This window comes from Paroedura picta, chromosome 12 (assembly GCF_049243985.1).
Source record: "Paroedura picta isolate Pp20150507F chromosome 12, Ppicta_v3.0, whole genome shotgun sequence".
NCBI classification, from domain to species: domain Eukaryota; kingdom Metazoa; phylum Chordata; class Lepidosauria; order Squamata; family Gekkonidae; genus Paroedura; species Paroedura picta.
Window position 1 is genome coordinate 31807845 of NC_135380.1, and position 27786 is coordinate 31835630.

Here is a 27786-nt window from a genome sequence, read left to right on the forward strand (position 1 = left end):
GAAGGTGATTGCTTGAAACTGACCGAGTGGGCAACAACATGGAAAATAAGGTGCAGTGTAAGTAAGTGCAAAGTGATGCAGGGTGTGTGTGTGATCTGAACATATATTTACACTGATGGGACATGAACCAACAATGACTGTCTAAGAAAGGTCTCTTGTCGGTACTTCAATACAAAGGTCAGAATGTGGCAGCAGTGAAAGGATGAATTCCATGCCAGGATAATTATGAAGGGAACTGAAAATAAAGCAACCAGATGTCCTCATATAGATCCGTCATGTCACTCCATTTCAAAAAGGATACTGTAAGGCAGGGAAGCATGAATAAAAGAGCAAAAAAAGGATAGATTATGGTGTTTAGTTATAGTTCCCTCTAAGGGAAAGCAAAAGGGTATGAGACTTTTTTGATTTTCAAAAATGTCAAGCAGAGAACAGGATATAAATATGTGAGTGGATAAAAATAACCATATCTTCCTGTTGTGTGAAATGGGCTACAATCCTAAAAACACTTTCCTGGAAGTAAGCTCCCATTTAATAAAATGGGACTTACTTCTGAGTAAACCTGTTGAGGATTGCCACCACAAGATCTCAAATTAATTTCCTGTAGAGGAATGGCATTAAACAAGGCAGTCAATATTCTAGTTAAAGTATTTTACAAGGCCTGGAGAGGCTTGGGTTTACATCCCACCTGCTCGGCCATAAAGCTTGCTATGTGTTCCTTGGGTTCTACTACCTTGCAATTGCTATTGTGAGGACAAATGAGGGAGGGAGAGCTCTTTGGCAGGATGGTGGAATAAAAATGTCACAGATAGAAAGGGGCATCTTGTTGGAAACTGAATTCTATACTGTTTGTATTCTGGTTTGAACAAATTCTGAGACCAGTGGCACCTTTAAGCCCAATAAAGTTTTATTCAAGGTATGAGCTTTCGCGTGCATGCACACTTCCTCAGATACAATTCCATGACATTGTATCTGAGGAAGTGTGCCTGCATACAAAACCTCATACCTTGAATAAAACTTGGTTGGCCTTAAAGGTGCCAGTGGACTCTGAATTTGTTCTGCTGCTTCAGAGCAACATGGCTTCCCACTTGGATCTGTATTCTGGGTTGCCATTTTCGGTTTCCTTGAATGAGGCTGCCATGAGGGAAGAGGAGATAAAAATAACAAATTAATAAATATGAGCTGAGCAATATTAAGCAATTCCCCTCCTTGAGGCTGTCCAAAAGGGGGTCTATCCATGGCTACTAACCAGGATGTCTAAATTAAGCTACCATATCCAGAGATTATCAGCCTGTGAATACCAGTGCCAGGAGGCAATGATAGGTACAGGCCTTGGCCTCTGTGCCTTGTTTGTTGGACCTCCAGGAAAATGGCTGGTCCCTTTGTGAAATGATACTGGACTAGATGGACCAGCAAAGGCATCAAAGTACCTCTTATGTTCCTAAGTCATTATGAGAAGGAGAAGCTAGAAATCTTGAATGGCTGCCCCACTTCCCCTCATAGTTCTGAATAGTTGTCCTTTATAGATTTCTCTATTGGAAGGGGCGTAACCCTGATTAAGAGCCACAGTCAGGGGTAGTCAAACTGCGGAACTCCAGATGTCCATGGACTATAATTCTCATGAGCATTCGCAGGCAGGGGCTCATGGGGATTGTAGTCCGTGGACATCTGGAGGGCCACAGTTTGACTACCCCTAGTCTAGATTCTATAGGTGCTCAACAAGGAGTCAATAATTAAAATCAAAGACATCCCCTCACCCCCACCCCCACCCTGAAATGGAGTCCACCGTGTTATCTTCAAGGGTGGGGCAACCAGATCTCTTTGGGAAACTTACAGGTAAAGGCAGGGAGACTGTAGCAATCTGCTGTTTGTCCTCAACACCTGGAAATGGAAAGATAGATTCATTATAGACTATATGCTGCTAGTGAGTGCTGGCTCAAATTCAGTTGTGCTTTATAGCCGGCAGTTGAAAATCTTGAGTGCCAGTTGCTGCACTGACAGCGCAGCTGGATGCAGTTTTTATTTTTGTGAGCAGGCCTGCTTGCATGTTCAGTGTTAAACTGAGTGAATGAATGGATGAACTATTACATTAATTACACATTGAACAATAATCATAACAATAAATTAATTACACGTAATAATAATCACAGATGGACAGAGAGTGGTTTACAGCCACGCAAAGCCAGCTCGGGGACCAGGCTAGTCAGTCAGTCAATGAATCAATCAAATAATCCAAGACCCCTTGGGAAGACAGAGCCCCCCCCCCCCCCCCGCGCAAACGAGCCCTAATTTCGATGCAGGTAGGCTGCAGCTCCCCTGCAACGCTACGCTCTGCCCTGAGGGTGGCGCTCGCCTCCGTTCCGCCTCTGGAAAAAACTGACGGGGATACTGAGGAGGGGCAGACAAACGGGCAGCGAGTTCGGCCAATCGAGAGGCACCCGTGGAGGATCTGGGCCAATGGAAGTGGCGGAGTGGCAAGGAGGTGGACTGAGCGATGCCTTGCTCAGGTTAGGCTGAGGCGTCGCGCTCCCCTCCCTCTAGGCAGCCTCGAGCGAGCGGCGGCAGCAGCGTCGCCTGCAGCTCCCTCAGGAACGGCTTCGCCTGGGAGCGCGGATGGTGAGAGGGGCTGCCCGGCAGCGCCTGCCTCGCACTGGCCCGGTCTCCAGGTGAGGGGGCAGCGGGGACGGGGGAGGGGGGGGGGCTGAGGATGCTAGGCGAGAGTTGGGGTGGAAGTCGGCGGTGGGCTTGTATGGGGGAGCGGAGGAATGCCTGTTGGGGGAAGGATGAGAGGGGTGGGGGGCCGGAGAGCTCAGGTGAGACTGGGAGGTCGCCGCGAGCGGTTATGGGGGCGCAGGGCTGGGGCGTCTGGGGCGGTTTGTCCGGCAGGCTGTGGGAGACGGAGGGGCGTAAGGGAGTCGGGGGCCAAAGTGGCATGATGGCTTGGTTGCGGCAGAGTGGGGTGACGGGGTGTTGCATTTGCTGGGTTGTATGCTGAAGGGTGGAAGTCGTTGGGGGTATTGGTGTCATTTGGGGCAAGGAGGGGCGTGGGTGCAAGAGCAGAGATAGGGCTATGGGAGGTTTAGGGTCGGAGGCAGTGGGGCTGTGACTGGACTTGAGGAAGAGAATTAGAAATGTAGGGGAGTGGGGCTTAGGGGAATGGGATAGGTTAGAGGTTGCATTGGGAGTTTGGGTACTGAAGTGTGAAAGTGATTGGGGAGCGGGGGATCTAGGGTAACGGCCTGGTGAGAAGTTTTGGGGTAGAGAGGAGTTGGACAGAGGATGGGGAGGTGTTTGGGGAGGGGGCAGTCTCTAGGGTGCACGGTATGTGGGAAGTTTAGGATAGAGAATTTTGAGGGTTTTGCAGAATGAGGGATTTGGGGGCTCTGTGGCATTGTTAGGGGGTTGAGGTACTGGAATAGGGAGGCAGTGAGTGGCTACTTTTGGGATGCCTTTGGGGAATGTGTCTACTGAAGTGTTGAGGGGTTGTAATATAAGTGAGTGGGGTGTGGGGGTGTTTTGGTGAATGGGGATTTGGATGAAGGTGTAAGAGTATGGAGAAGCTGAAGGAGGAGCATGGGCGCTGGGTCTGTGTGGGGTTGGAAGTTGCCTTGAGAGTTGAAGCCCTCAGAATGTGAGAGAACTGGAGGAGGATGAATACTAGTAGAAATACAAGGCCAATAAAGTACATTGTAATAAAGTACATTGTACTTCATAGGGTGGTATAAGGGGAAAAAGAAGTCTCTGGCCTGAGGAGTGCATAGTTTGAAGTTTGTCAGTTGGGATATAAAAATCCAAATAAATAAATAAATATGATTGATGGGCAGGTGCCAGGACAACAAAACACAAATAGGAGAAAATATAGGCTGCTTGGTGCAGTTTCCTTTTGAGCCATTTTGAGGAAGCTGGAATTACAGGGATTTGAAGATTGCCCCAATCTTACTTCCTTCAAGGGCTCAGGGGTTGGGTTATAATGAGACAAGTCTTTGAAATTCACTGTAGAGACTTGAGTTTTGTATCATTCATTGCCCATATCATTACACCTGCATATGGTATTTAGTTTTAAATATAAAGAGATGTGTGTCTGATTTTCTTTCCTGGGGGTGAATTCAGATAAAATGGTTTACAGTTGGTGGCAGTTAGAGAATTAAGAACAGATAAAGGGTATGGGCTACCTGGTTAAGTGTTGGAAGTGATTTAAGTTGACCTGTGGGATCATGATGCGAGAGTGTACTGTGTACTTTGAAATGATTTCCTAGGTGTGGGTTGGGTAGAATTTGTAAGATGAACTGATGAAACACAGTACGTGTTTCAGGTTTGGAGGGTGATGTGGGAGAATGTTAGGCAAGGGTTGGCTATGTGTGGCTATGGAGGACATAACTGTTGGTGTCAAGCTTGTTGACTATAGGATGGCTATTCTTGGGTGATAATGTATTGTGGAAGGGGATGCTGAGGTACCATGGTGTGCTAGGTTTAGAGAAAATTACATGGGGAATAGATAAGAGCAGTGTTCTAAAGGGTCAAAGAGCCTGCTTCATTTTCCGGTGTAGTTAAGATCAGGAGAATGTTTAAAAAACAAATAGGAATCTTTTAAGTCTAACCAGATTTCATTTGGCATATGTTTTTGTGGACTACAGCCCCACTTCTTCAGAAATTGAGGGAATCCTTGCCATGTAGGCATTTTATGTAGAGGTTTGCAGAAAATATATTAGGGTCATAGAGCCATAAAATGCTAGAAGCGCTGAATTAATTGTAATCTGTGAAACTCCAATTAGGAGAAATAGATTGTTAGTTTTGCTAAGCTGTTAACTTGCATAATGTTAAAGATTTTGTTATGGTAAAAAGCTTAAGTTATTGTTCAGTGTTTCCAGGGAGGGAGTGTGAAAACTCCTAACAAATCCCAGTTTGGCTATTTAAGCTATTGAGGTCTTTGATTTCTGACCTAACTCAACATCCATCAGCAAAAGTTCGAAGAGAGGCTCCAGCATGAAACTGTTAAATTGAGATTCACTAGTGAATGCTACCTGCTGGGTTGAATTGGGACTTGGAATTTTTATCTCACTACAGCAGTATCTACCTTGACAAAATATGTAATTTCCCACCTGTTACAGGTGTTAAGTAGCTTAGTGTAATTAATGAATGCTTTCCATTTTAGATTTGAATTTTACATAATTACACTTCACACTGTACCTTAGTATCCTTTTCCTTAAACTCCTCTACATAAATTGACTGCATAGCGAGGATCAAATTCTAGCATATGAAGAACCAGTGTTCACATAGTCCTTGAAAACTTATGTTGGAGTAAAATGGTTACTCTTTAAGGTGAAGAAGACTTATTGTTGTTGAAATAGACTAATGCTGCTCCTACTTTGTGATGGTATAATCACTCAGTTTGGTTCTGTTGTCCAATGAGATTTAGGAACATGCTTGTGGAGGAAGAGGAGTTTTTGAGTCTGGAGTGGGAGGTCACTGCAGTGAAGGTCAATGATGTGGATTGGGGCCACGGGAGACAGATGTCATTGGAACATGTGGCCAAATAACATACATTAAACAGGACACGCTCCAAGGCATAAGGGAGGCCTCTCTTAGTATGGAAGAAGGGTAGTTTCTGTGTGCTGATAATTTATCCTTTGATTGTGTAATGTGTAGGGCTAACATGATTGCAAATGAAGGGCATCCAGCATATATTTGCTTCCATACATTTCTTGAAGCTGGAATTGTCTGAGTGGAAAGGCCTTGATTATGATCACTGCTCCTTGGAAGATCATTGGGAGCAAACATTTAGTCAAATGAGGAAATTTGTATAGATTCCCAGTGATATGTTGTTTGGGGTGGAGTGGGATTGTCATCCTTATTTGTCCCTGCAGCCCTTTGTCATTGCCTTCTCTCTTTCCCCATCCTCTCTTCAGAACCACAGGCCTGGCGGAGAAGCCACTTCGCAGACGAAGAAGCAGGTAAGGGAATGGGTATCTTTGTTTTCCAGTCCCTTTTCCCATGAATGGAGGTGAATTCAGTGGGCTTTCTAAGATGGTCCTTTTCTCTTCCCATATTGTTTTGTTTCTCTCCCTCCTTTCCATTGCTGCAGCAGCAGTTTCATGTCTATGTTGTGATCTCCCGGATCTGGGAAGGAGGGGGAGCAGGGGCTTACAGGAATGAAATCTGGGCTTCAAAGTGGTGGAGAAAAAGGTTTTGTTGTATTCCTGTTACCCTGGAGAGGACAAGGGTAGATTGGAGGCAGGAGGTAGGTTTCTCAGTCGTTGGTTGTAAGAGGAACCTGGAGAATGGAATGCAAGCTGCAGGCAGAGGAATGATACGCCTAGTGTTTCCTACAGAAAGATGGAGACTTCCCCTTTCCATTTCTTCAAAAGAAATCACTGAAGAGAGCAATGTACTTTCTTGGCTTGATGCTAGTTAAAAGAATTCTTGAGGGAATCTGTTGCTTAGAGCTTTGTACATGCTTTTCTGTGGTTCTGTCTGTTCAGGCACAGGAACCTCATCTGAAAATGCACACTGCAGTTGTATTCCTCCCCCCCCCTCTCCTGCAGCTGCACTTCCTGTTGCCTTCCTTTTCCTTAGTCCAGGGTTTAATTTTTGAACTGGAGGATCACTCCTGTGTGTGTAGTGAGGATTATTCCACAGGTTTATCTACTTCAGAGCAGGTCACTATTCCACCATCTCTTTATTAGATACATAAGCAGTCCGTAGTGTGTTGGAGGCTGAGTGTTGCAGAGTGCCTGTCGCTCTCTCTTTTTGTTTTTTCTTGCCTACCGCTGGAAGCCATACCTTCCTCCCCAATTGCTGAAATGACATCAGCTCCTTGTGCGTGTGAATAGACGCTTCCTATGCGAGTGCTCTCAGCCATGGTAAGCTGGCTATGCTCACAGATCTGCCCTTTCACTGGGGCCGGAATAAGCAAGGTGTCCGTGGGCAGCTGTTTAGAATACTGCATGTGAAGATGGCAAGTGAGGGGGGGGGGGAGAGCGGTTTGTGCCATTATGAATTGGGGGAGGGGGTACAGCCTGTTGTGCTAGGTACAGAATGAAAAGGCTGGAGAGAGTTCAGCTTGTGCAAGCATTTTCTCCTCATCCGGTGTCTGTTGCTTGTAGGAAACACTTTCTTTTTTTGTGTCTGTTCTTAGAGTGCTCTGCTAAATCACAAGGAGCTCTGAAAATCTGGTCTTATTTTCCCACCCTCCCCACAGTGAATAGGATGTCTTGGTAGAGGGGGTGAGAGAGCACTACAGAGCTGCCGGAGAGTAGGAAAAGGTATTGATGCATATAGAAAAGTGGCTTTTGAAGGCTTTATTATTAAGCAAATCCATCACATGGGTTCCTGGCTGCTGCCCACCTTTGCTTAGAATTTGTAAATTCTACAAGTGGCTCAGGTTTTTACATCTTGTCTCTTTCTGTGAAGTATTTGCTGTATAACATTGCTGGCATCTCTCCAGAACCGTCAATGTCAGGTTGAAAACTCCCTTTGGACAACATTATCCCGATTATTGTCCGTTAGGGAGGTTGAGGGGAGTACGTTATGCGGGTGCTCTGGTGCCTGAGCTTCTTGTGACTCTGCAGGTGCAATTTGAGATGTTGGTTTCTGCCTGTTAAGGCTTAGCACTTGAGCATATATGAGAGTACCATCATCTCATAATGCATTTGAGGACTTCCTTTTGATTTGCACAAAAAACAAATGTGTTTTCTCAGGTTGCTTTCTAACAGGGAGCTCCCTGTCCCCCCACCCACACTATCAGAGGGTGTCCCTGGTGGGGGATGGCAGGTGTTATGTTTTATGCAAAGTGGTCCTTTAGCAAATTTAATACTGTAATCACCACCAGTCCACACATTTCTCACCCTTTGGTCATACAGCTCCATGTGCTGTTTTTACACTGCAGCACGGTTTGCTGAAGAGATGAGAGATCTGTTTTGCTTCCTACAAGCATGTGTAAGGTTACTGAACAAAATTATTTTCTTGAAGGACTAATACAGAAGACTGCAATTTTATGTTCTTGTTAAGAAGTATGCTTCTAAACAAAGATGGGCAGGATTCAGCAGTAAGCATCTACAACTTCCCCTAATCAAGGGCAAGTGTTTAGTAGGCTGAATTGTTTTTCGCTATGAGATAAAATGTAAATGTTCATGTTTGGCTCCTTAACAAATGTTCATAATGTGAGAACATGTTTTGGAGCCTGGGCCGCTGGAGAGCATAAAATAGGAGCACAGCATAACCCGTGTAGAAAAATGACGTCTCCTGTCACCTGTGATCTACTAGCCTCTCTGTCCATTGAAGTGCACAATAAATACCAAATGTTTGGTAATTAATAGTAACATTTGGTAATTAATAGTAACATTTATTTACCCTTCCCCAAGCATCTGGACAATTGTGTGAACTTCAGATGCTAAAACATAAATAAATCTAAAATGTCAAAAGAAGAAACCACCGCAGTTATTAAAATGCCACTATTGTATGGTCAGACTAAGGTAGCACAGTCAGTTCAGCCCCATTGTGGTTTGATCAATCCCACAAACAGCAACTTATATGAACATGAACAGTAAAGGGGCCATGTGAATATTCTACAGCTTTGGTGCTGCTGCCAAAAAGGCCCTGCCTCATCAAACATAGAGAACGCATAATGCAGATGTTAATTTCAGAAGTGGGATACCCTCTTCACATATTAAAAAAATCTATTAACTTTGTTCAGCCATCGTTAAATCATAGCAAATGTTAAGAATTAAGATATCCAATAAAATTTTTATTTTAAACCAGCTTATTTCAATGACATTGTAATTGAAACTTAAAATAATTTAAGATACTTGTTAAAAAAAAGATTTTATCAACCCTGTTGACCAACAGTTAGCACCTGTTTTCCCCCCATATCTCAGTGCAACACTTCAGTTGCTGCACTGCACAGATGTTTTTACTTGTATTGGCTTTTGGCAGCCATGGAAGGAGGGGGTTTAGAATTTTGTGCAGTCGTGGACCTTGTGTGAATGTATTTTTTGTTTCTCTGGGATATTGATATCGGCCCCAAGACCTTGGTTTTGTTAAATAAGGAGGTTTGATGACTAGGGCTAAGGAATGCGGTACATCCAAATGATCTGATGAGTAACATATTTTTGGTAGTGCCAAGTGAAGTAAAACTAAGTCTGTCTTGTCCAGGTACTAGAGGTGGCTAGAAGGTGGACTGTGTTTGATCTGGTTCAAGACAGTCTTGTCCATTGCAGTTTAAATAGAACATAAATCGAAATATAGTAAAATATTACCCTGATTTTCACTCCTAAGGAAGAGACAATGTTTGCAAAAGTTCGGAGATTCCACAGTTTAATGTTGCATCTCCTTCCAGGTGTTGTATGTCATGCCCTGGCTCTGACTGAGCACATGTGCTCTGTAACTCTGATCACTTGTGCAACTCAAGCTGCGTGCAACAAAATACACTTCTGGCCTGGAGAATAAAGTTAACTCCCAAGAATGAAGAAGTTGGCCATCTCTCTGCCTTAGGTGCAATAAGGGTAAGAATATTTATTGTAAAAAAAAATACAACATATATGGTCTGAGCTTGCTTTATTTTTTTTCCTCGGGAGAACTGAAGGGATATGTTTCTGTTTCATTGTGTTACTGGTAGGTTCTCTGGCAGCTGTCCTCTCCAGAACGGAGGGGGTTGTTGGCAAAGCATGCCCTCAAAGAGTCAGCAAATAAGATCTTTTAGGGATGTTGGAGTCTAAAGAAAAGTGGCACTTGGGATTTCCTATTCTTTGCTGTTGGATCCCATTCTTTCTTCCTGTCTTAAATCAGTGATGCTTCCTATTGTCATTGCGATGAAGTGGCCTCAGTAAGGTGTGGCTTGCATAAAGTGTGTAACCCAGAAATTGTCTACTTCCATACTAGAACTGAATGAGATTTCCTACAGCTGTTAAGCAGTGGTCTTCTTTATTTAAAGAGCTGATGGCCACTTGCAAGCAGTTGCCTTATGAGATGCAAGAACAAATGTAAACATCGCAGAAGGTTGGCCCCTGGTCAGCAATTAATGTTACAAAATAGATAATTAAGTGGGAGGGTGGTGGGTCAGCATCCACTTCCCCCACAAAGTGGATCAACACAGCCTCCCTTGCCTTATTACCTGGAAGACTTGCATTCTTATCCTGTGTCCCAAAGCAAGTGTCTGCTTATAAGTCTGCACAAGAAAGTTTTGCACTTACTTTTGTGGAGGGGGCCAGGGAAAGATCTGTTAAGCAAATCCCAGGGCAACAGCCCCCAGTCTTCTGTGTTCCTATTTTGTCTCCATGTTAGCAGTTGGGAGGGGCGGTAGATGGAACTCCATGTTAGCAGTTGGAGGGGCGGTAGATGGAAGAAAATTTCATTTGGCCTCGTTGCCTCTAACTGCTGTCTTACTAGCCTCCTGCTGATTTGAATAGGGTGAACTGTGCTAGAGATGGTTTGAGATCTTAAGCACAACACAGGCAGTGCTTCAGCTGTCTAGGCATTTGGTGACCTAAAGTGAACCTGATTGTGTGACATGTAGAACTTCCAGAAGGCCTTGACCATGGCAAAACTGACTGAAAATGTGTGTTGTACCTGCCTATAGGGCTCTATATTGGTGAGACAAGCTGTGTTTTGAACAGTTATTAATCTCCTACCATTATCTCTGTCCAGTTCTTTCTCTTGCTGCCTTGTGAAGTATTTGAGTAACTTGATATTTCAGTTCAGTCATCAGAGTCCAGTTCCTTCCTGTACAGTCTGGCCAGAACCACAAGAGACAGGATCAGTGCCTGGCAGAAGTGGGAGGGGAGAAACCCTTGTTGTGATAATCTATCATCAGGGTGGGGAAGGGGAGAGATTTCCTTCAATAAACTAAAACTGGAGAGTAAAAAAGGCATTTAGACAAGAAGCTAGCAGGCCTGGTGAATCTGTAGGAAATCTTAGGGGGTATTCTTTTGGATTCCTTTAATTGAATAATAACATCTTGGTGGGATCTGGAGCAGATATTTTAATTGACCACACCACAGGTCTGGAACTGGCTGCCCAGTGACCTGTAAGGAAGGCTTCAGTACTGGAGTAAAAAATTGTTTCCTCAGACATTCTAAACAGAAATAAGCTCAATTTGGATTATCTGCCGTTTGAAATATTGGGAATATGTTGTAGACTTGTATGTTCCCTCCTCCCCACTGCCATGCAATTTCTTCTTACAGTTTCTGGGATGGCTTAGATCAAGTACGCTTGAAAGGCAAGCCTTGGTTAGTGCTGATATTTAAACTGGAGTGAAATGTGTTTGCAAATCACTATGTGGAGTGTAGTGACCCAATTGAGATGCCATGGCAAACTATGGAGGAGGGGATTGGAAGAAGGAGGGGGGATTGAGCCTGCAGCACACCCATGATCCTCCAGTCTGAGCTATTTTTGTTCCCTATCTGTCTGCTATATGGACATGTGGTTGCATATCAACTCTTTAAATACAAAAAAACAATGAATAAACTTAAAAAATATAATAGTGAAGTCTTCAGATGAGCTGACTGTTCCTTTGGCTTGTAGAAAATGGCTTTGAAGGAACCAGGGGGAACTGAAGGCATAATGCAGAAAGCAAGAAAATCAATCTTTTATTCCTTTTCCTTCCTCTTCTACAATAGCAGCAGCAATATAATAAGAAACAAAAAGTTTGTTTTCTGCCCTTTCAATAGTGCCTCAAAATCTGCTAGCTGAGATGAATTGCCTCACCTGAGTGATGGCTCTGTGGAAGACCTTGGCTTATAATGGAACCAAGATGAAATCAGTGTGGAGACAGTGACAGGTACTGCTCAGGTTGCTGGAATTGCACCAGAGAGGTTACATCCAAATTACCAAGCTACTGCAAAACTCACTAAATAATGTTGGAGCAGTCAGTCAGCCTACCTCAAAGGGCTGTTATCAGGGCAAAATATAGACACAGAAGCATGATGCGCTACTCTGAAATCCTTGGAAGAGAGGAAGGATATAAATGTTAAAGCTTTTCCAGTATTCATTGTTTGTAATGGTAATTTTATTAAATGTATTTTTTATGCTCTTGAGCTTGAATTGTGTACTTTATGCTTCCCAGGCTGTCTATAGAGCTGAATATGCTCACTTCGGCAGCAGAACCATATCACATGTCCTTAGGTGAATATGTGGGTTGTGCTGGAAGGGGATGTTAATAGAAGCATTGTGAATAAGGCTCTTTTTTCAACCTTTTGATCATGGAGAAACCCCTGAAATTAATTTTTAGGCTTTGAGGTCTCCAAGAAGTGATGTCAGCTGGTCACTCCTCTCTGCCACACCCCTGGAAGTGACACTTTACCAGAAGTGACATCACCACCTGCATCTTTTGTCCTCCTTTCACTTCTTCCCCTTTATTACTACTATGGTGGCCGGAAAGGAGAGCAGGAGCTTAAGACAGCTAAGATTCCCATGCCATGCCATAAACAACTCCCCCACTTTGATTTTTACACCCACTGAATCCACCGAGTGGAGACAGTCAATTCCCTAGCTTGTGGCCAAGTCCATTAAGACAGGAGGGGAAAGACCATGAACCCCCAGGTTGGGAATCCCTGTTGTAGAGGTAGGGATGGGTGATTCGATTTGGTAAGCCCAAAAGTACCTGAATTAAAGCATACTTTTTGGACCTGTCTGAATGGAACCCCTCCATCCCTACATTTTAAACCAGTGGTCCCCAACCTTTTTTTGGCTGGGGACCGGCAGGGCGATGGCCACGCCCGCGCAGCGCTCATGTGCGCAGGCGCGGCCCTTATTCCCTCCCCCCCCCCCGCAGTAAGAAGCTTCCCGGGCCACAAGCTTGCGGCCTGGGAAGTTTTTTACTGCGGGGGGGGCGGGGAGAGGGAACTGCGGCCCGGCGCCCTGGCCTTCGTGGCCCGGCACCGGGCTGCGGACCGCAGGTTGGGGACCACTGTTTTAAACCATCTGAATCAATAGTGTTTAAATTCAGCCTGTTTAAATGCCTTTTCAAGGCAGCACCAAATCTGAAACGGTAGGAATTAGTTTTTGGTTTTTTGCCTGTTTGAACTGTTTGGCAAACTGGATCCTCTGCAGCCCTGAACAGCCACTTGCTTGGATGCACGTGGTAAGTGAAAATTCTTTCCAGGTGTTGTGGTGGGAGGAGCCTATGTAAACCGAAATGCAGGGGGTTCTTTTTTTTCTCTTTTCCGGTTGTCTCTGACTAATAAATGTGTGGAAGTAGTTAGGCTGGCTCTGACCAAGGTACAGCAATTGTTCAGGACTTTTGAGACCATCTATATCTACTCAGTCTCTTCTCCTGCAAAGTGCATGATTTGCATACAAAAGTACCAGCACCTTGCATCTAATTCAGAATTCCACTGGGAGCCCAAGCAGCTGGTGGAGGACTGGCTGGACAGTTCCTTAGCCTAAGGTTTTAATCCTTGGTCTAAGGTGGCAGGTGTTGAAGATACTTCAGTGCATTAGATCTTGGAGAGTGGCTGCTGGACAGAGGAAACAATTCTGGGTTAGATGCACCAATAACTTGATTCTGTATAAGACAGCTTCTTACATTCATATGCTCCCTAGAGTTCTTCTGCCACTGTCTTAACTTGTGGTGAGGGGAAAGGAGGGAGACAGTGCATCTCTCCCTGGAATAAGAAATGCATGTGGCCTGGAGACATTTTTTTTTTAATGGAGAATGCGGCATTGTTTCTTAATTTGTATTCTGCACTTTCAGATTTACACCCTGACTTTCTCATGGAATCTTTTGGGGTGATGTAAGCCACTTTGGATCCCCACTGTGGAGAAAGGCAGGGTGTAAATCTGAAGTTAAAAAAAAACAAACTAGCTTGTTCTTTTTTTGGCAGTACAAACATATATGTATGAACACAGCTGAGATTGTCAAGCAGAGTTTAGTACATGTGAAATGTATTAGCTCATGGCCAAAATAAACATTACCTAGCAATTTATGCCTGTCAAGGGATATCAGCTAAGCTTAGCTGCAGGATAAGTTAGTGACTTGTATCATTCTGGCTTCCTGAGGATGTTGGGTGGGACAGTTAATGTAGTTTAGAGACACAGTGCCTTAGCAATACAGCAGGTCTTGGATGTTTTAATTTTGTCCCCCTGACAGGATGGTGGTGACAGCAGAAACGATGGAAATCTGCTTGGTCAATGACATGAGAGAATAAGAATTACCTTGCTGGACCAATCCAAAGATCACTGTAGTCCAGGGTTTTGTCCCCAACAGTGGCTAGCCAGATGTTTCCAACTGGATGTCCAATGAGGCATGAAGGCAATAGTCCATCTCTACCAGCATGTGTTCAGGGGTGTACTGCCTTTTCACATGGTAACTTCTGCTTGCTCATTGGTAGAGAGATTCTACGTTAATTTGTTAGTGTTCACCTCAAGACAAAATAGATCACAAAGTTTTATTGGGCCAACATACAAGTCTTCTCTCTCCCCCCAAAAAAGCTTGGGCCAAGTCATTAAAAGAAGAGCTGACTTGTTATACCCCACTTTTTAATATCCAAAGGAGTTTCAGATTGGCTTACAATTGCCTACCCTTCCTTTTTCCACAAGAGACACCCTGTGAGGTAGGTGAGGCTGAGAGAGCTTTGAGAGAACTGTGACTGGCCCAAGGTCACCCAGCTGGATGCATGTGAAGGAGGAGTGGGCAATCAAATTAGAGGCTGCAGCTCTTAATCACTACAACAAGCTTGCCACATTCAGATGGGTGCACAACTTATTTTAATAGTACCACGCAATGTGCATGTTGTTCGCCAAATTAGGAGTAGCCACGAACACCCTAGAAGATAGAAATAGAGTTCAATGAGATCAGAACATGCTTGAAAAGTGGGCAAATGAGAACAATATGCAATTCAATAAGGAGAATACATCTGGGTCATAAAAATGAGAAGCATTCATACTGGATGGGAGAGATACACTTCTGGGTAGCAGTGTGTGAATGTGTTCTTGGGGTACTTGTGGACTGTAAACTGAATATGAGTAGACAGTATGATGCGGCCATAAAGAAGGCAATGCAGTCTTGGTCTGTATCAACAGAAGCATCACATCAAAATCACAAGGTGTCATAGTCCCACTGTATACCACATTGGTCAGATTCTACCTGGAGTACTGTGTGCAGTTCTGGAGGCCTCACTTCAAAAGGGACGTGGACAAAATTGAGAGGGTTCAGAGGAGAGTGACGAGAATGATCTGGGGCTTGGGGAACAAGCCTATGATGAAAGGCGGAGGGACTTGGGAATGTTCAGCCTGGAGAAAAGGAGCATAGGCCCTGCAGTGATAGGTTTAAATTATGTGGAGACCGATATTGGCTAGATATCAGGAAAAGTTTTTTTTCACTGTCAGAATAGTTCAGCAGTGGAATAGGCTGCCTAAGGAGATGGTGAGCTCCTCCTCACTGGCAGTCTTCAAGCAGCAGCTACTTATCGTGGATGCTGCACTGAGCAATGGGTTGGACTAGATGGCCTTTAAAGCCCCTCTTATTTCTATGATTCACTTTTCTGATTGTGCTGCTCTAGCCACCTATTGGAGAGCATTTTGTTTGCATCTTTTTTATCTTTCATTTTGTAACCCGCCCCTCCTAGCAAGCTGGCTTTGGGCAGATTCCAACATTACAATGTAATAAAATCAACATGATAAAATTATATTTATGTATAATTTGAATTGTATAATAAAATCATTAAAAAATTAAAAACAATAATCGCAGCTATATCTCCAAATGGTTTGTTGCGGCATGTTTTGACCTTAACCTGACTTCAGATTCAGGGGGGGTTTATCAGAGAATAAAGCAGTCTGTTTGCGTCATGCTGAGTGATTCCAAGTGGTACCATCTACAGCAGCATACATGGGAAATGAAGTAAAAAAAAAAAAAAGTACATTTTAACCTTACCCTTCCTCCAGTGAGCTTAGGAGGCATGCATGGTTTTCGCTCTACTCTTCCATTTTATCCTTGCAGCAGCCTTGTGAAGCAGGCTAGGCCTGTGGATGGAGGCAAGAGTTCCCCGGGTCCAAGTCCATCACTCTAACCACTGTGCCACCCTGGTTCTGGAGATTGCCTCCTTTTGCCAGAAGCCGCATTACTACCTTTTAGGAAGAATGTTTGATCTTGGGCTTGAACTCTTCAGGCTAATATAAGTGTGTCTTTTGGCAGCTTTCTTGTTGTAACCATAAGGGCTCTTTCTGTGCAGATATAACATTGCTTGATCTCTTAACTATGGTTACTAGGTAAGGTAATGTATTTGCATTAGGAGATGGATTTAGTTGTATCTTCCAGAAGTTTTTCTTCAATGAGCTGCCCCCTGAAGAAGCAAGAAGTTGCCCCAGTGTTCGCATGCTGTCCAGGAACTTGGCTGCTCTAGGCATGCATTTCCTGACTGCTCGAGGTAAAGGGGCAGGGTTTGGCTCTGCTGCTAGCTAAGTTGGCAACTTGCCACTTGATGTGCATAAAATGGAGCTGGCTGGCGTCCCTGTCTGTAATATGAGGACAAGGCAGCCTTAGCTTCTTGTGTAATGGGAGATGCTGTATTGTTATGGCCCTGCTTCCACAATACCAGGTGTCCTTGGAATGACAGCTGATGCATCATATGAAATTGCCACAACACTGGCCCATCCAGCCAAGCATAGTCTCTCTCAGATCTTTTTTAGCTCTGCTAACCTTTGAACAGGAGTTGCCAGGGACTGTACCTGAGATCTTTTGCATTGCAAAACATGTGTTCTGTCACTGAGCTATGCTTCTCTCCACACCCTTCTTGTTAGGCTGCTGAGCACTTCTGTTATGTCCTAAGCACTTCATGTGCCAAATAGTAAGATTTGTTATGAGAATTTTGAGGTGCCTTGGAAGTATGTGAGAGAACAGAATATAAACATTTTCAATAAAAACTACCAGTGTTCATGTAGTATTTAATTTATAATGTTTATTCCCCAACTTCCCCCCCCCAAGGTAGACCCAGAGTTGTTTACATCATTCTTCTTTCTTCCTTTTTCACAAAAACCTTGTGAGGTAAGTTAGGCTTGAGAGGATGGGACTCTTCCAGGGTTATCCAGCAAGCTACCATGGTGGAGGGAATTTGAACTTTCCTAGATTCTAGCCCAGCACTCTTACCACTAATCCATGCTGGCCCTCTTAGCCACAACTACCTAGTGCATGATTTGAATTATGTTTGACTTGTAGAATGTCATTTGTAAAAGTGTTCTCCCACCCCCTCAATTGCCTGTATTGGGCCCATTATGCACGGCCGCCGAAACGGCGATTTCGGGTCACGTGGAAAACGCGGAGGGGGAAGACGCGACGCATACCGGTTATGCACAGGGCGGGGCGCGATGGCGGCAAAACCCAGAGTAACCGATTATGCACGCGCCGATCCGGGCGCCGCTTCTGGTTGCGCCCCGCTCACCCGGAAGCTGCGCTTTCTTCCGCGTTTCACTGACGCGGCTTTTTCAGCGGCATGCACCGAAGCTGCAGCCGGTTGCAGCCGGCTCCGTGCGTTATCGGTGATTTTAGTCGCCGCCATTCCACCCCGAATGTGCGCTAAAACCCCCGTGCATAATGGGTCTTAGTGAAGCTCTTTTCCTTGCTTTGAATTCTTTGTGAACTTCTTAGAAACAAGTGTCTGCATCTTGCCTTGGAATTCCACTTCAAGCGAAATGAGTTATCTTGAAATGATTCTTGGCACAGGAGGAAAACCAGTATTTCTAAGAGTTTATAGTTAAAATTTCTTTCTAAATGCCATTTTAAAGCTTCTGGATCTAATTGTGCAGTGATTGAACCAAGTGCAACATTTCAGGGGGAGAAAGAAGTGCCGATCAGGTCAGAGTGGAAATTCAGGTGGCATTGTTGTCAACCTTTGGCCCTTGTGCATGGGCTGTACAAGAGGTCATGAACTGCTATGAATAGAATCTCTAAGGGTCAAAGACCTGACAAATATGTGGTCAATTGTTAGAGAAAACAATACAAGGCTGAAAGAATAGGGAAGAGGATGGGGGATATCTTTTTCTGGGTTTTCCTTTAGCTTAATACTGTTGCTATATTGTCCTCTTGGCTGCTGTAGCATGCTGGGTAAGAAGGCTTCATTTATATTATATTCTCTTCTGCCCACAGAGAGTGCATAGACTTAGCTAATGGCCTAGCTTAGCATGCCACACAAGTTGCTGATGCCTTTAAGTTGGTACAGTGTGGGTGGGTCATAGTTGTCCATGGCTACAATGGTGTGTGTGTAGGTGGTTTTTTCCTTAAATGGGGCTGAGCTGTCATTGAAATGTTCTGAGTGAACAAGCTGGACCTCAAGACAGTAGGCTTTTTCCCTACATGGGAGCAGATACAGTTTCTCCATGACAGTATGTAAACTTGTACGTGCATGAAAAAATGTTAGCATAAATTGGGCTATTCGTATATATAGGAAGCGGGGATTTTCATTGTTGTGACAGCATTTCTCAGGGCTGCTGCAAATACAGGCATTAATGCATTGAAGCATGTATCACCTGGTTAACCTGAATATGGAATTTTTGCATGGGGTTGTTCAGAAAGGCCTCCTTGGAGTAGGGTTATCCTTGTAGAGGAAGCTGCCTATATGAATAGAGGTGGCTCTCTAGAGGCACAAATCTTCCTCTTCTATGTTAGTTCTCCCCACTTTAGCTGTGTTGTGGGAGAGAAGTTAATTTTAAAATACGTCCTCTTGTACACATACAATTTTCCACGTGGGTGACTAGAGCAAAATAATTATTAGGATGTTGGATCGCAGTAATTATAACAACAGAGTCTCCCTGCGAATGTCATGGTGGCAGTAACCTTTGGGGGAGAAGAAGACATTAAGTGGGGAAGAGTCATGCTGGGATGATGCTCGCAGAGGCTGGTTAGTGCTGCCTGCTAGTGACGTAAGTTTGCCGCAGGATCTTGCTCTAGTAAAAAGATGAAGTAGCATGCTTGCTTGTTATATGTCCTTTGGTCTGCCAAGTGCAGTGATTTAACTGGAAAGGACTATTAAGGTTCTCTAGAGCAGGGGTAGTCAACCTGTGGTCCTCCAGATGTTCATAGACTACAATTCCCACGAGCCCCTGCCAGCAAATGCTGGCAGGTGCTCATGGGAGTTGTAGTCCATGAACATCTGGAGGACTACAGGTTGACTACCCCTGCTCTAGACTCACCCCTGCTGCAAGGCAGTGCTTATTTCACATCACATCCTATTAATTAGCACTTGCCATCTAGAGCTTGCAAATGTAGAGTATGTGTGCTGCAAAATCAGCTTTGGTGTAGAATATTACTTCTTACATCCCACCTTTCTCCTGGGAGGGGAGGGTAAAACACATAATTATTCTCCCCACCTTTTTATCCTTGCAACAGCTCTGTGAGGTAGTCTGGCTGAGCATATGTGACAGGCCCAAGGTCATCCAATGAGCTTTCGTGGTACAGGTGGGGATTCAGACCTGGATTTTCCAAGTACTAGTCTGGTACTCTCTATCACTATACCACGGTTACAGGGGTGCGGCCATAATGTTACTGTGACTAAATGTTCTTTTGTTACCCATGTTATGGTACTATTGTTGAAGTCGCCGCAATGTCGATGACACTGTTATCCAACTATATTAGACTGTATCATGTACATATTATGGTCTTTGTAAACTGCCCTGAGCTGCATGAGAGGGTGGTATATAAATCTATAAATAAATAAAACAGAAAATTGTCCAGATGGCTCAAGCGAGTGATCCAAATGAAGTCAAAAGGAATGCAGTAGATTTTGAGGATCACTGACCACATAAATTTCTCCCAGACTCTAATATGACAACCTGGTTCAGATCTTATTAATCTTTTATATTCATCAGTATAATTGCTACTGATTATATTATAGTTTGATATTGTGTGGGAATTTGATAAGGACTGTTGGCAGAGCTGGAAAAGAAAAGGCAGGATGGTTCATCAGAGGGGACAAAAGGAGCAGAAATGGAGACTTGCAGTATAGACTAGGATAAACCATTTGTAAGGAAAACCCCTATGAAGGTGGGTGGAACCTCTTGCTAGTAAAAGGGGTCAGGGAGGAAATGTTCGCTTCCAATATCACCTAAGCAACATTGCTCATGAGGAAAAACAGCTCCAGTTCAGAGGTATTAAATTTAAAGTCACCCTTTACTGCACTGGCTTTCAGTTCAAGGCCCCTTTCACATTGCTATCCTGAAACCAATATTATCTGTTGTTGACCCAATTCTGAGTAAACAGATATAGGGACAGAAGCCAGCTTGGTGTAGTGGTTAGGAGTGTTGACTTCGAATCTGACAAGCCAGGTTTGATTCCGCGCTTCCCCACATGGGTGACCTTGGGCTCGCCAAAGCACTGATAAAGCTGTTCTGGCTGAGCAGGAATATCAGGGCTCTCTCAGCCTCACCTACCTCACAGGGTGTCTGTTGTGGGGAGAGGAAACTCTGCTAATTTTATTCTGTTAATGATCCATCTCTGAAGCGATATGGCAATTTCAAACAGCATGTAGTTTTCCCCGCCCGCCCCACCCTTTTTCGCTGCATGATCTTCCTTGAACTTTTGGTGCAACTGTAGCACTGAAGAGCTCTATTGATCTAGTGCTTGTAGTTGTTAGGTGCGAAGTCGTGTCTGGCCCATCGTGACCCCATGGACAATGATCCTCCAGGCCTTTCTGTCCTCTATCACGGGGGTCATCAACCGGTACCGGGCTACGAAGACCATGGTACTGGGCTGCTGGCAGCTGTGCCTGCCCCCCCCCCACAGCGAGAAGGAAGGGAAGAGGTAGGCGCGGCCGCCGGCATGCCCGCGACACAAACGCGCATGCGTGTGGTGGCCACACGTGAGCGTTTGCGCCCCCTGCAAAAGCATGCATGTGCGGCAATTGCGTGCATACACGTTAGTGCCCCCTGGTGGTGAACATGCGATGTGCAGCAACTGCGCATGCGCATTTGTGCGCAGCTGCCACGCATGTACGACCCAGGCCATCGGCTCTCCCCTCGTCCCCGGAGGCAGAAAGGTTGGGGACTGCTGCTCTACCATACCCCAGAGTCCATTTAAGTTTGCACTGACTGCTTCAGTGAGTCCATCCAGCCACCTCATTCTCTGTCGTCCCCTTCTTCTTTTGCCCTCAATCACTCCCAGCATTAGGCTCTTCTCCAGGGAGTCCTTCCTTCTCATGAGGTGGCCAAAGTATTTGAGTATCTAGTGCTATAGCATTCAATTAGAACATTTTCTTTAAATTTGAGGGAAGTCTGCTTTTTTTGCTGCACGAAGACAGTTTAAACAGCACACAAGAGTGATTCAGAAGCACAAAGAAGAGGTAAAAACAGAAGAAAGCAGTTTATCTCAGGAACGGCTCAACCTTGCTATGCTAACTGGGTGCAAGTGGCTTTGTATGAGAAGGTAAATAAAATCCCTTAGCCAGTAGCTAAAACTGTTGTGTCTGAAATGACACCAAAAAATCTGTTAATAACCATCTACCAAAATGGATTACAAGGGCTGTCTGAGTGGGGCTTAATACTTCTAGATCCTCTCTCTAGCAAATGGTCTCTGAAACCTTGTATGATTAGCTTAATTCATGCCTTGCTATCGAGTCTTGTTCTTCTGCATGTCCTTTGTTTAACTTAGAGATGTCTGCAAAGTCCATCTGCTTACAGGTGGTCATTCTTGTGTCTTCATCTGTCCTGAGGGTCTTCGTCTGGATATCTGCTGAGACACATACATGTAGATGTATCCTAAATAATTATTACAGAACAAAAATGTGGGAATTTAAAATCTTTTTCTGTTTAGACATAGTATGAAGAAATGCCCTTTTTCTGTGGAGCTTTACATTTAACAACTTTCTACTCTGAATTTTAACAGAATAGGAAGTGGGAGGGGTTGCATTCCAGATGTACCTCAGTCCACTTTCATACAAATGCTAATAGAGGTAATGGGTTGGGCTCAAGCTCTCCCCTTTCTTCAAGCAGGGAACAGAGATTTGGAGGTTTTAAATACTAGAGAGACTCCAGGAAGGGAGATTTCCTGGAGATCTATAGGAAATGCTTCTGTGACCCAGCCTGACTTAGAACGGGAAAAAGAAGTGATAATACTCAGGGGAGCGAGATCTCTTTTACCCTGGGTCCATCAGTGCAGACAGATCTTTTAACTGAAGTATAGAGCAGTCAGCTATTGACCATGTCCTCACCTGGAGAGCTGAATAAAACTTCCAGGTTATGGAAACTCTGTAGAAATCAGTATCTACCTTAGCTAAAGGAGACTGTTCTATATTTTAACATCTGATAGGGCATGTATATTGAGAGAGACAGAGGAATTGTGTTTTATCCATTTCTTTTGGAATCTTTGCTCAATCCAGTGCTGTGCTAAAAGTATGCTTGTAAACATTTTAATATTTTGTAACTTTGGATGCTGAAAGTGATTCTCCGAACCACATAGACTTCTACCATCTCATACACACTAGAGAGCTCCGAGAGAGGGAATGCTGGCAGTTGGGTCCATGAGGCCTCAACTATTTATAATAAATAAATCAACTTAGAAGGGAAGCTGGGAGTTCTGTCCCTCTCAGCAGGCAATTCCATATAAAGAGAGAGAGAAGGCTCTCCAGGTGTTCGGAACCCCTGGGGTGGGCAGGGTGGAATAGGCCTGTTGTGCTACATAGGGCATCAAAAAATCTTGTTCCACCCTCTCTTGCAGACCACTCTCTCACCAGGCAGTGGGAGGTCACCCTTGCTGTTCCTTTTTTGCTTGTTGTCTAAGGTCTATGGTCTTAAGAAGTCCATCAAGGTCCCTTGAGCCAGTTATCTGCAGTGATTTTGTTCTCTAGTGCTATGTGTTCGGGCCAATTCTTGTTTCTATAATCTGGAGCAATTCATGACTTTAAAAATTGATTTGAAAGCAGATCAAGTAACACTCACATGGAAGAGAAGGAATGGAGTCTGTAACTATATCCTTCCGGACAACTGTCTCTCTCAGGCATGCCAGGAGTGAAACGCTGGCAAGCACAGTAAATGTAGACACCTTTCAGTTGGTCACTTTGTAGTGGATAAGTGCATTGAGGTTCATGTATATTCACTGGAAAAACAGCATCTTTCTAGATGAGCTGACAAAGGGTAGGATATAGTTTAGTCCTTGTCTGTGCTACAGGTTAATTATGGTTGGTATGGTGTCGGTTTTCATTCTATGCCTCAGAGGGGGTTTGTATCTGATCACTTGCTCCTTCCTGGGCCTCCAGTTTTGGAAGCACCACCTACCTTTTTGTTAATTGCAAAGCTGTGCAGTGGTAGAGGATTTTAAGGAAAGGTTGGGTAGTGGAAGTAGCTAATTCATTATGGAAGTCTGAAGGTATCTGGGAGGCTACATTCTGAAATACTTGCTGCTTATAAGACCTTTCCAGATATGTGCTAATTTTGGTCTTTTAGGTATTACTCATATGTCAGCTTTATACAGCAAATGGTGGGGTGGAAGCCGTTAATCACTGACATAGTTTTATTTCTATGTTTTTGTGAACTACAACTGAACTGGAGAGGATTGGTTGGCCGTTTTAGAAAAGAATTATCATACGGCTGTATTTGGATGTTGTGACACAGTTTACTTATTTAACAGGATTAACTTTTGCTTATATATTCCCACTGTCACGATGATCAGTTCATAGTCTGAAGAAGAGTGCTTGCACTCGAAAGCTCACGTCTTGAATAAATCTTTGTTGATCTTAAAGGTGCCACTGGACTCTGATTTTGTTTTGTTGTGCAGCTTTATACTTGTCACTGTCATAGTTTGTTGGATGGAAGAATCATGGTTCAGTGGTAGAACCCTGGATAAGCAGGTATTAGAAGAAGAAGAGTTGGTTCTTATATGCCGCTTTTCCCTACCCGAAGGAGGCTCAAAGCGTCTTAGAGTCGCCTTCCCATTCCTCTCCCCACAACAGACACCCTGTGGAGTGGGTGAGGCTGAGAGAGCCCTGATATCACTGCTCGGTCAGAACAGTTTTATCAGTGCCGTGGCAAGCCCAAGGTCACCCAGCTGGCTGCATGTGGGGGAGTGCAGAATCGAACCTGGCATGCCAGATTAGAAGTCCACACTCCTAACCACTACACCAAGCTGGCTTCTGTCCCTATATCTCTTTGCTCAGATTTGGGTCAACAACAGATAATATTTGTTTCAGGATAGCAATGTGAAAGGGGCCTTCAACTGAAAGCCAGTGCAGTAAAGGGTGACTTTAAATTTAATACCTCTGAACTGGAGCTGTCCCCTTTACTGGCAGAGATGCACATACCATGCCTCTATTCAGGAGTCCTAAGGTAGTTAAAGACGTGTTTTAGAGCTGTTTTTGTCAGCGGTATTTGATGGCATATGCTGTAGTCCATGAAATATTATGCTGAAATATAAAAAGGAAACTTTTAGGGTACCACAGCAAAAATAAACATAAGGAATCCTGGATAGAATAGGAGGTGAATGTAGTTCGTGGCAGTGTTGATACTAGAAAAATCCTTAGCAGAGAAAGGACTAGTATTTTCCCCTCACCTCTTCAGCTCAGAGTTAGCACCTTCCTCAAACCGCTGCATTGTTTAAGGGGGTGTCCTTATGAGCATTTGGTGCAGCACATATTTTGCCTCCTGGCAGTCTGCTAGATACACACATTCAGTACTGCTCCTTTGAGGTAATGGTTATCAAGTAGTGCACTGGGGTATCTGCTTAGAAACAGGTCATCTTTAAATTTTGCTGCCTCCTTAAATTCTTTCTACCTTTGTTTTTAAATATAGAAGCTTTGAAAAGGGGACAGCTTCTTCAGAGAACTGGCTGTTCTGGCATTTTGCAAATCAAATGGCAATGTGACCACAACTAGTTTGGGTACAACCATAATCCTCATCTCTTGTCTGTCTTGTTCCTCAGAACCTTTTGTAATGCTTGCTTGAAAGCTACAGAGTGCGTCAAAGTGAAGGACAAGCAGAAGGAACAGCTTTCTAAGCTGAATAGAATTAATCACTACTTATTTCTTATTACTTAAATACACATAAAGGAAAACTGGCACTGAGGCTAGGTTGGGACTTGTTCTTGCCATCTTAATTGGACCTGCTGTTTGCATTGTACCACCAGTCGTTGACTGCTATTAAATGCTAAAAATAACAAAAGGGTTTTGGGGGTTTTTGTAGCTTTCTTGTTTCTGCTGCTTTGCATGTACTTCCTTGATATCCAGTCCAGTGCTGCTTTTGTCCATGGGACTTCTGATAGCCACCTTCCCCTGTACTTTGTACAGACCTTCCCCTGTACAAAACAGACCTTCCCCTGTACTTTGTTTGGGATCTCCCTCAGAAGAACACACACATAGGATGCTTGATCTAGAATGGTTACGTTGTTCTTGTCCCCCAGCTTGGTTTACTGCTTCCCTTGGTAACCAGGCTCCTGGAATTTTGTAAACTATTTCCCTTCCCGCCCCCCCTCCACACACACAAATGTGATTTTTCTATCATCCCATCACTGATAATAGAGCTATTAGGTGGTGTTGTGGGAGAATAGAGGGGTGGGAATAGTAGAAGCTTGAAAGACAAAGAGACTGTCACTTTCCTTGCTTTGTGCCTCCTCTGTACAGTATGGAAAGTCTGGCTGTAAAGAGCAGCAGTAGCAGCAAGTGTTGCTGAATGGCATGCATCCAGCACCCCAGAAACATGCTGAGAAGCTGTGGTTTCTTACCCATGGCTTTATATGATGGAAGTTGTAATGCAGAGGTCCTCCTGCTTCTCTTCAGCCTGCTCCAAAGGTCTGCAGTAGAAGGAAGCTGAAGAAGCAGAAGGTGCTAGATGGCAGTGACTCCTGCTAGTCTGACTGGACAGAGCACTCTCAATTTTTCATGGAAAAAAGTTTGCTTTAGCACACCAATGTTGCTACTTTTTAAAAAAAGCAATGCAGTATGTCTTACAGTTTAATGTACATGTGCAAATGAGGCTTAATCAGCAAACAGTATTGGTCACTAAAATGTCTCCAGGCCCAGTTTGAGTGCTTGTTTCAACTTGTGAAGACCTAAAGGGGCAGCAGTGTCAGGACTGGAGTATCTCAGGGAGTATTTTATCCCACATTGGAAAACCCCTCTATCTATGCTTTATTATTTGCCAACAAGGTCCTGTTCCAGCTACCATTTTCTGTGGGTGCAGACTTCGAGAAGGAGTTCTCTGCTTGCTATTTGTTCTAGTATCTTGTTGCTTGGCTTGTTTTGATTATGTTATACTGTAAACTGCTATGAAAATATAACTACTGATTGTAGGGCAACATGCAATTTTTAATAAAGATGTGATGGTTGCTAAAGCCCTCAGCTTGATGATCCTTGATGGTCAGAAGAAAGTGCAGCAGGGGAGAGAAGACCTTTCTTGCTGAAAAGTAAGCAAAGTAGGCATGCTATAAGCATGCCTTGAGGAAATCTGCAACAATAAATCTTATGGTTGTATTGCAGGATATGACTCAATCTACTATGTAGGTTAAATCCTGATCAATCTCCCAGAGTAGTTGTCAGGATAAATTCATTAACCAGAAAAGAAGTCATAATTTAGAGGAAGAACACATGCTTTGCATGCCAAAGGTCCTGGGTCCAGTTCCTGGTATATCCAGTTAAAGATACCATATTGTTTTAGGAAATAATTTTTAGATCTGAGGCCATGCAGATCTATTGCTAATTGTAGATAAACTAGTGGTATAAGGCGGCTTCATAGCAAAGCACTTTGAATGCTCTAAAAGGCTGTGCAAAATGATGTGTAATTAATTCAGCCTCGCAAATAAATTATAAGAATCTGGTTCATGCAATCTGTTATGTGCCTGCCTTGGCTCGACCTGTGTAACTGTTGGGACATACATATGGCCTGAAAAGGAGGCAAAGACACATAACTTCTTGTTTACAGGAGTTCAGAAACATGGTTTGCCAAGCTGATTCTGCCCTGCCACAGAAGAACTAGGTAAGTGCCTCTGTGAAACTATGTTAATGGAGATGAATGCTAACTGAAGAAATGAGGCACTTTGGAAAGGTTACTCAATGAGCTACTAGTTGTCTGTCTAGCTTCTGACCCACAGGATCCCTCTAGGGCTGCTGGGCTTTTTGTAACACCCAGTTATGCCACCCCATTTTGCTGCTTGGACTGCCAAAGTACATGCATGCTGGTGGCATATCTCCTTTGTGACCTCAGTCTCCATAGTTTATATTGTGTACTAGCCCAAAAGCCCGTTGCATCCAGGAATGGTTACAGATGAGAATGTGTTATATGGATGTCATCCAGCAATGCAACAGGCACTAGTGGTGGACCCTACCCCCTGAGGGTGGCACCCCTGGCCTACCTGTGCATGCTGCTGGCGGCTCGGTTGACATCCCCGCAGCTGGCTGGCCTTTTGCACGAGCTGGCGGCCAGGTCGAGCAGTGGGCTGGGCAGGGTGCCATGGGAGCGCCCTCCTTGGTGGCCATGGAGTGTGTGGCTGCGAGGCTGCGTGTGCACCTTGCAGCTGGCTAATGGGGGCAGCCCAACCCAGGTGAGCCAGGATTTGCTGGCTGCGCCCAGATTGGCCCGTGGAGCCAGAAACGATGTGAGGCTGTTTTCATCTGTTCTCCCCCCATCCTGAAGCCACCTCCTGGAAGGAAGTGCCTAGGGGTGGACTATTGTTCCCAAAGCCAGTCACCTTAACATGCAGGTTAGTCTGTTGTTGGCAAGTACATCTAGTGTTAAGTAATCTGGGTTACAATATTTGTAGTATTTAAGGGTTTGCTGTTTTGACATTCTAAGCTGCTTTGAGTAAGTGGAGAAAAGCAGATTAGAAGTACTCAAATCTTGTACAAAACAGTCTGGTTTTTTTGAAATCCATGAACATCTGAAAGTCTG

General features: G+C 44.2%; 1 protein-coding gene across 7 annotated transcripts in view; it reads left to right on the plus strand.

Annotated features, from left to right (window-relative positions):
• The first annotated feature begins 2507 nt into the window (after positions 1–2507).
• SCAI (suppressor of cancer cell invasion) overlaps positions 2508–27786 on the plus strand; it is a 69646-nt gene continuing 44367 nt past the window's right edge. For 5 of the 7 annotated variants that reach the window (XM_077305502.1, XM_077305503.1, XM_077305504.1 and 2 more), the window contains exons 1-2: positions 2514–2663; positions 5904–5948. In XM_077305502.1, coding sequence (XP_077161617.1) covers positions 2611–2663; positions 5904–5948 — 98 coding nt within the window. In that variant the 5' untranslated portion in view covers positions 2514–2610. Of the gene's footprint in view, positions 2664–5903; positions 5949–9331; positions 9498–27786 lie in introns of all 7 variants that reach the window. The other 2 variants (XM_077305508.1, XR_013225816.1) reach the window with 2 other exon arrangements.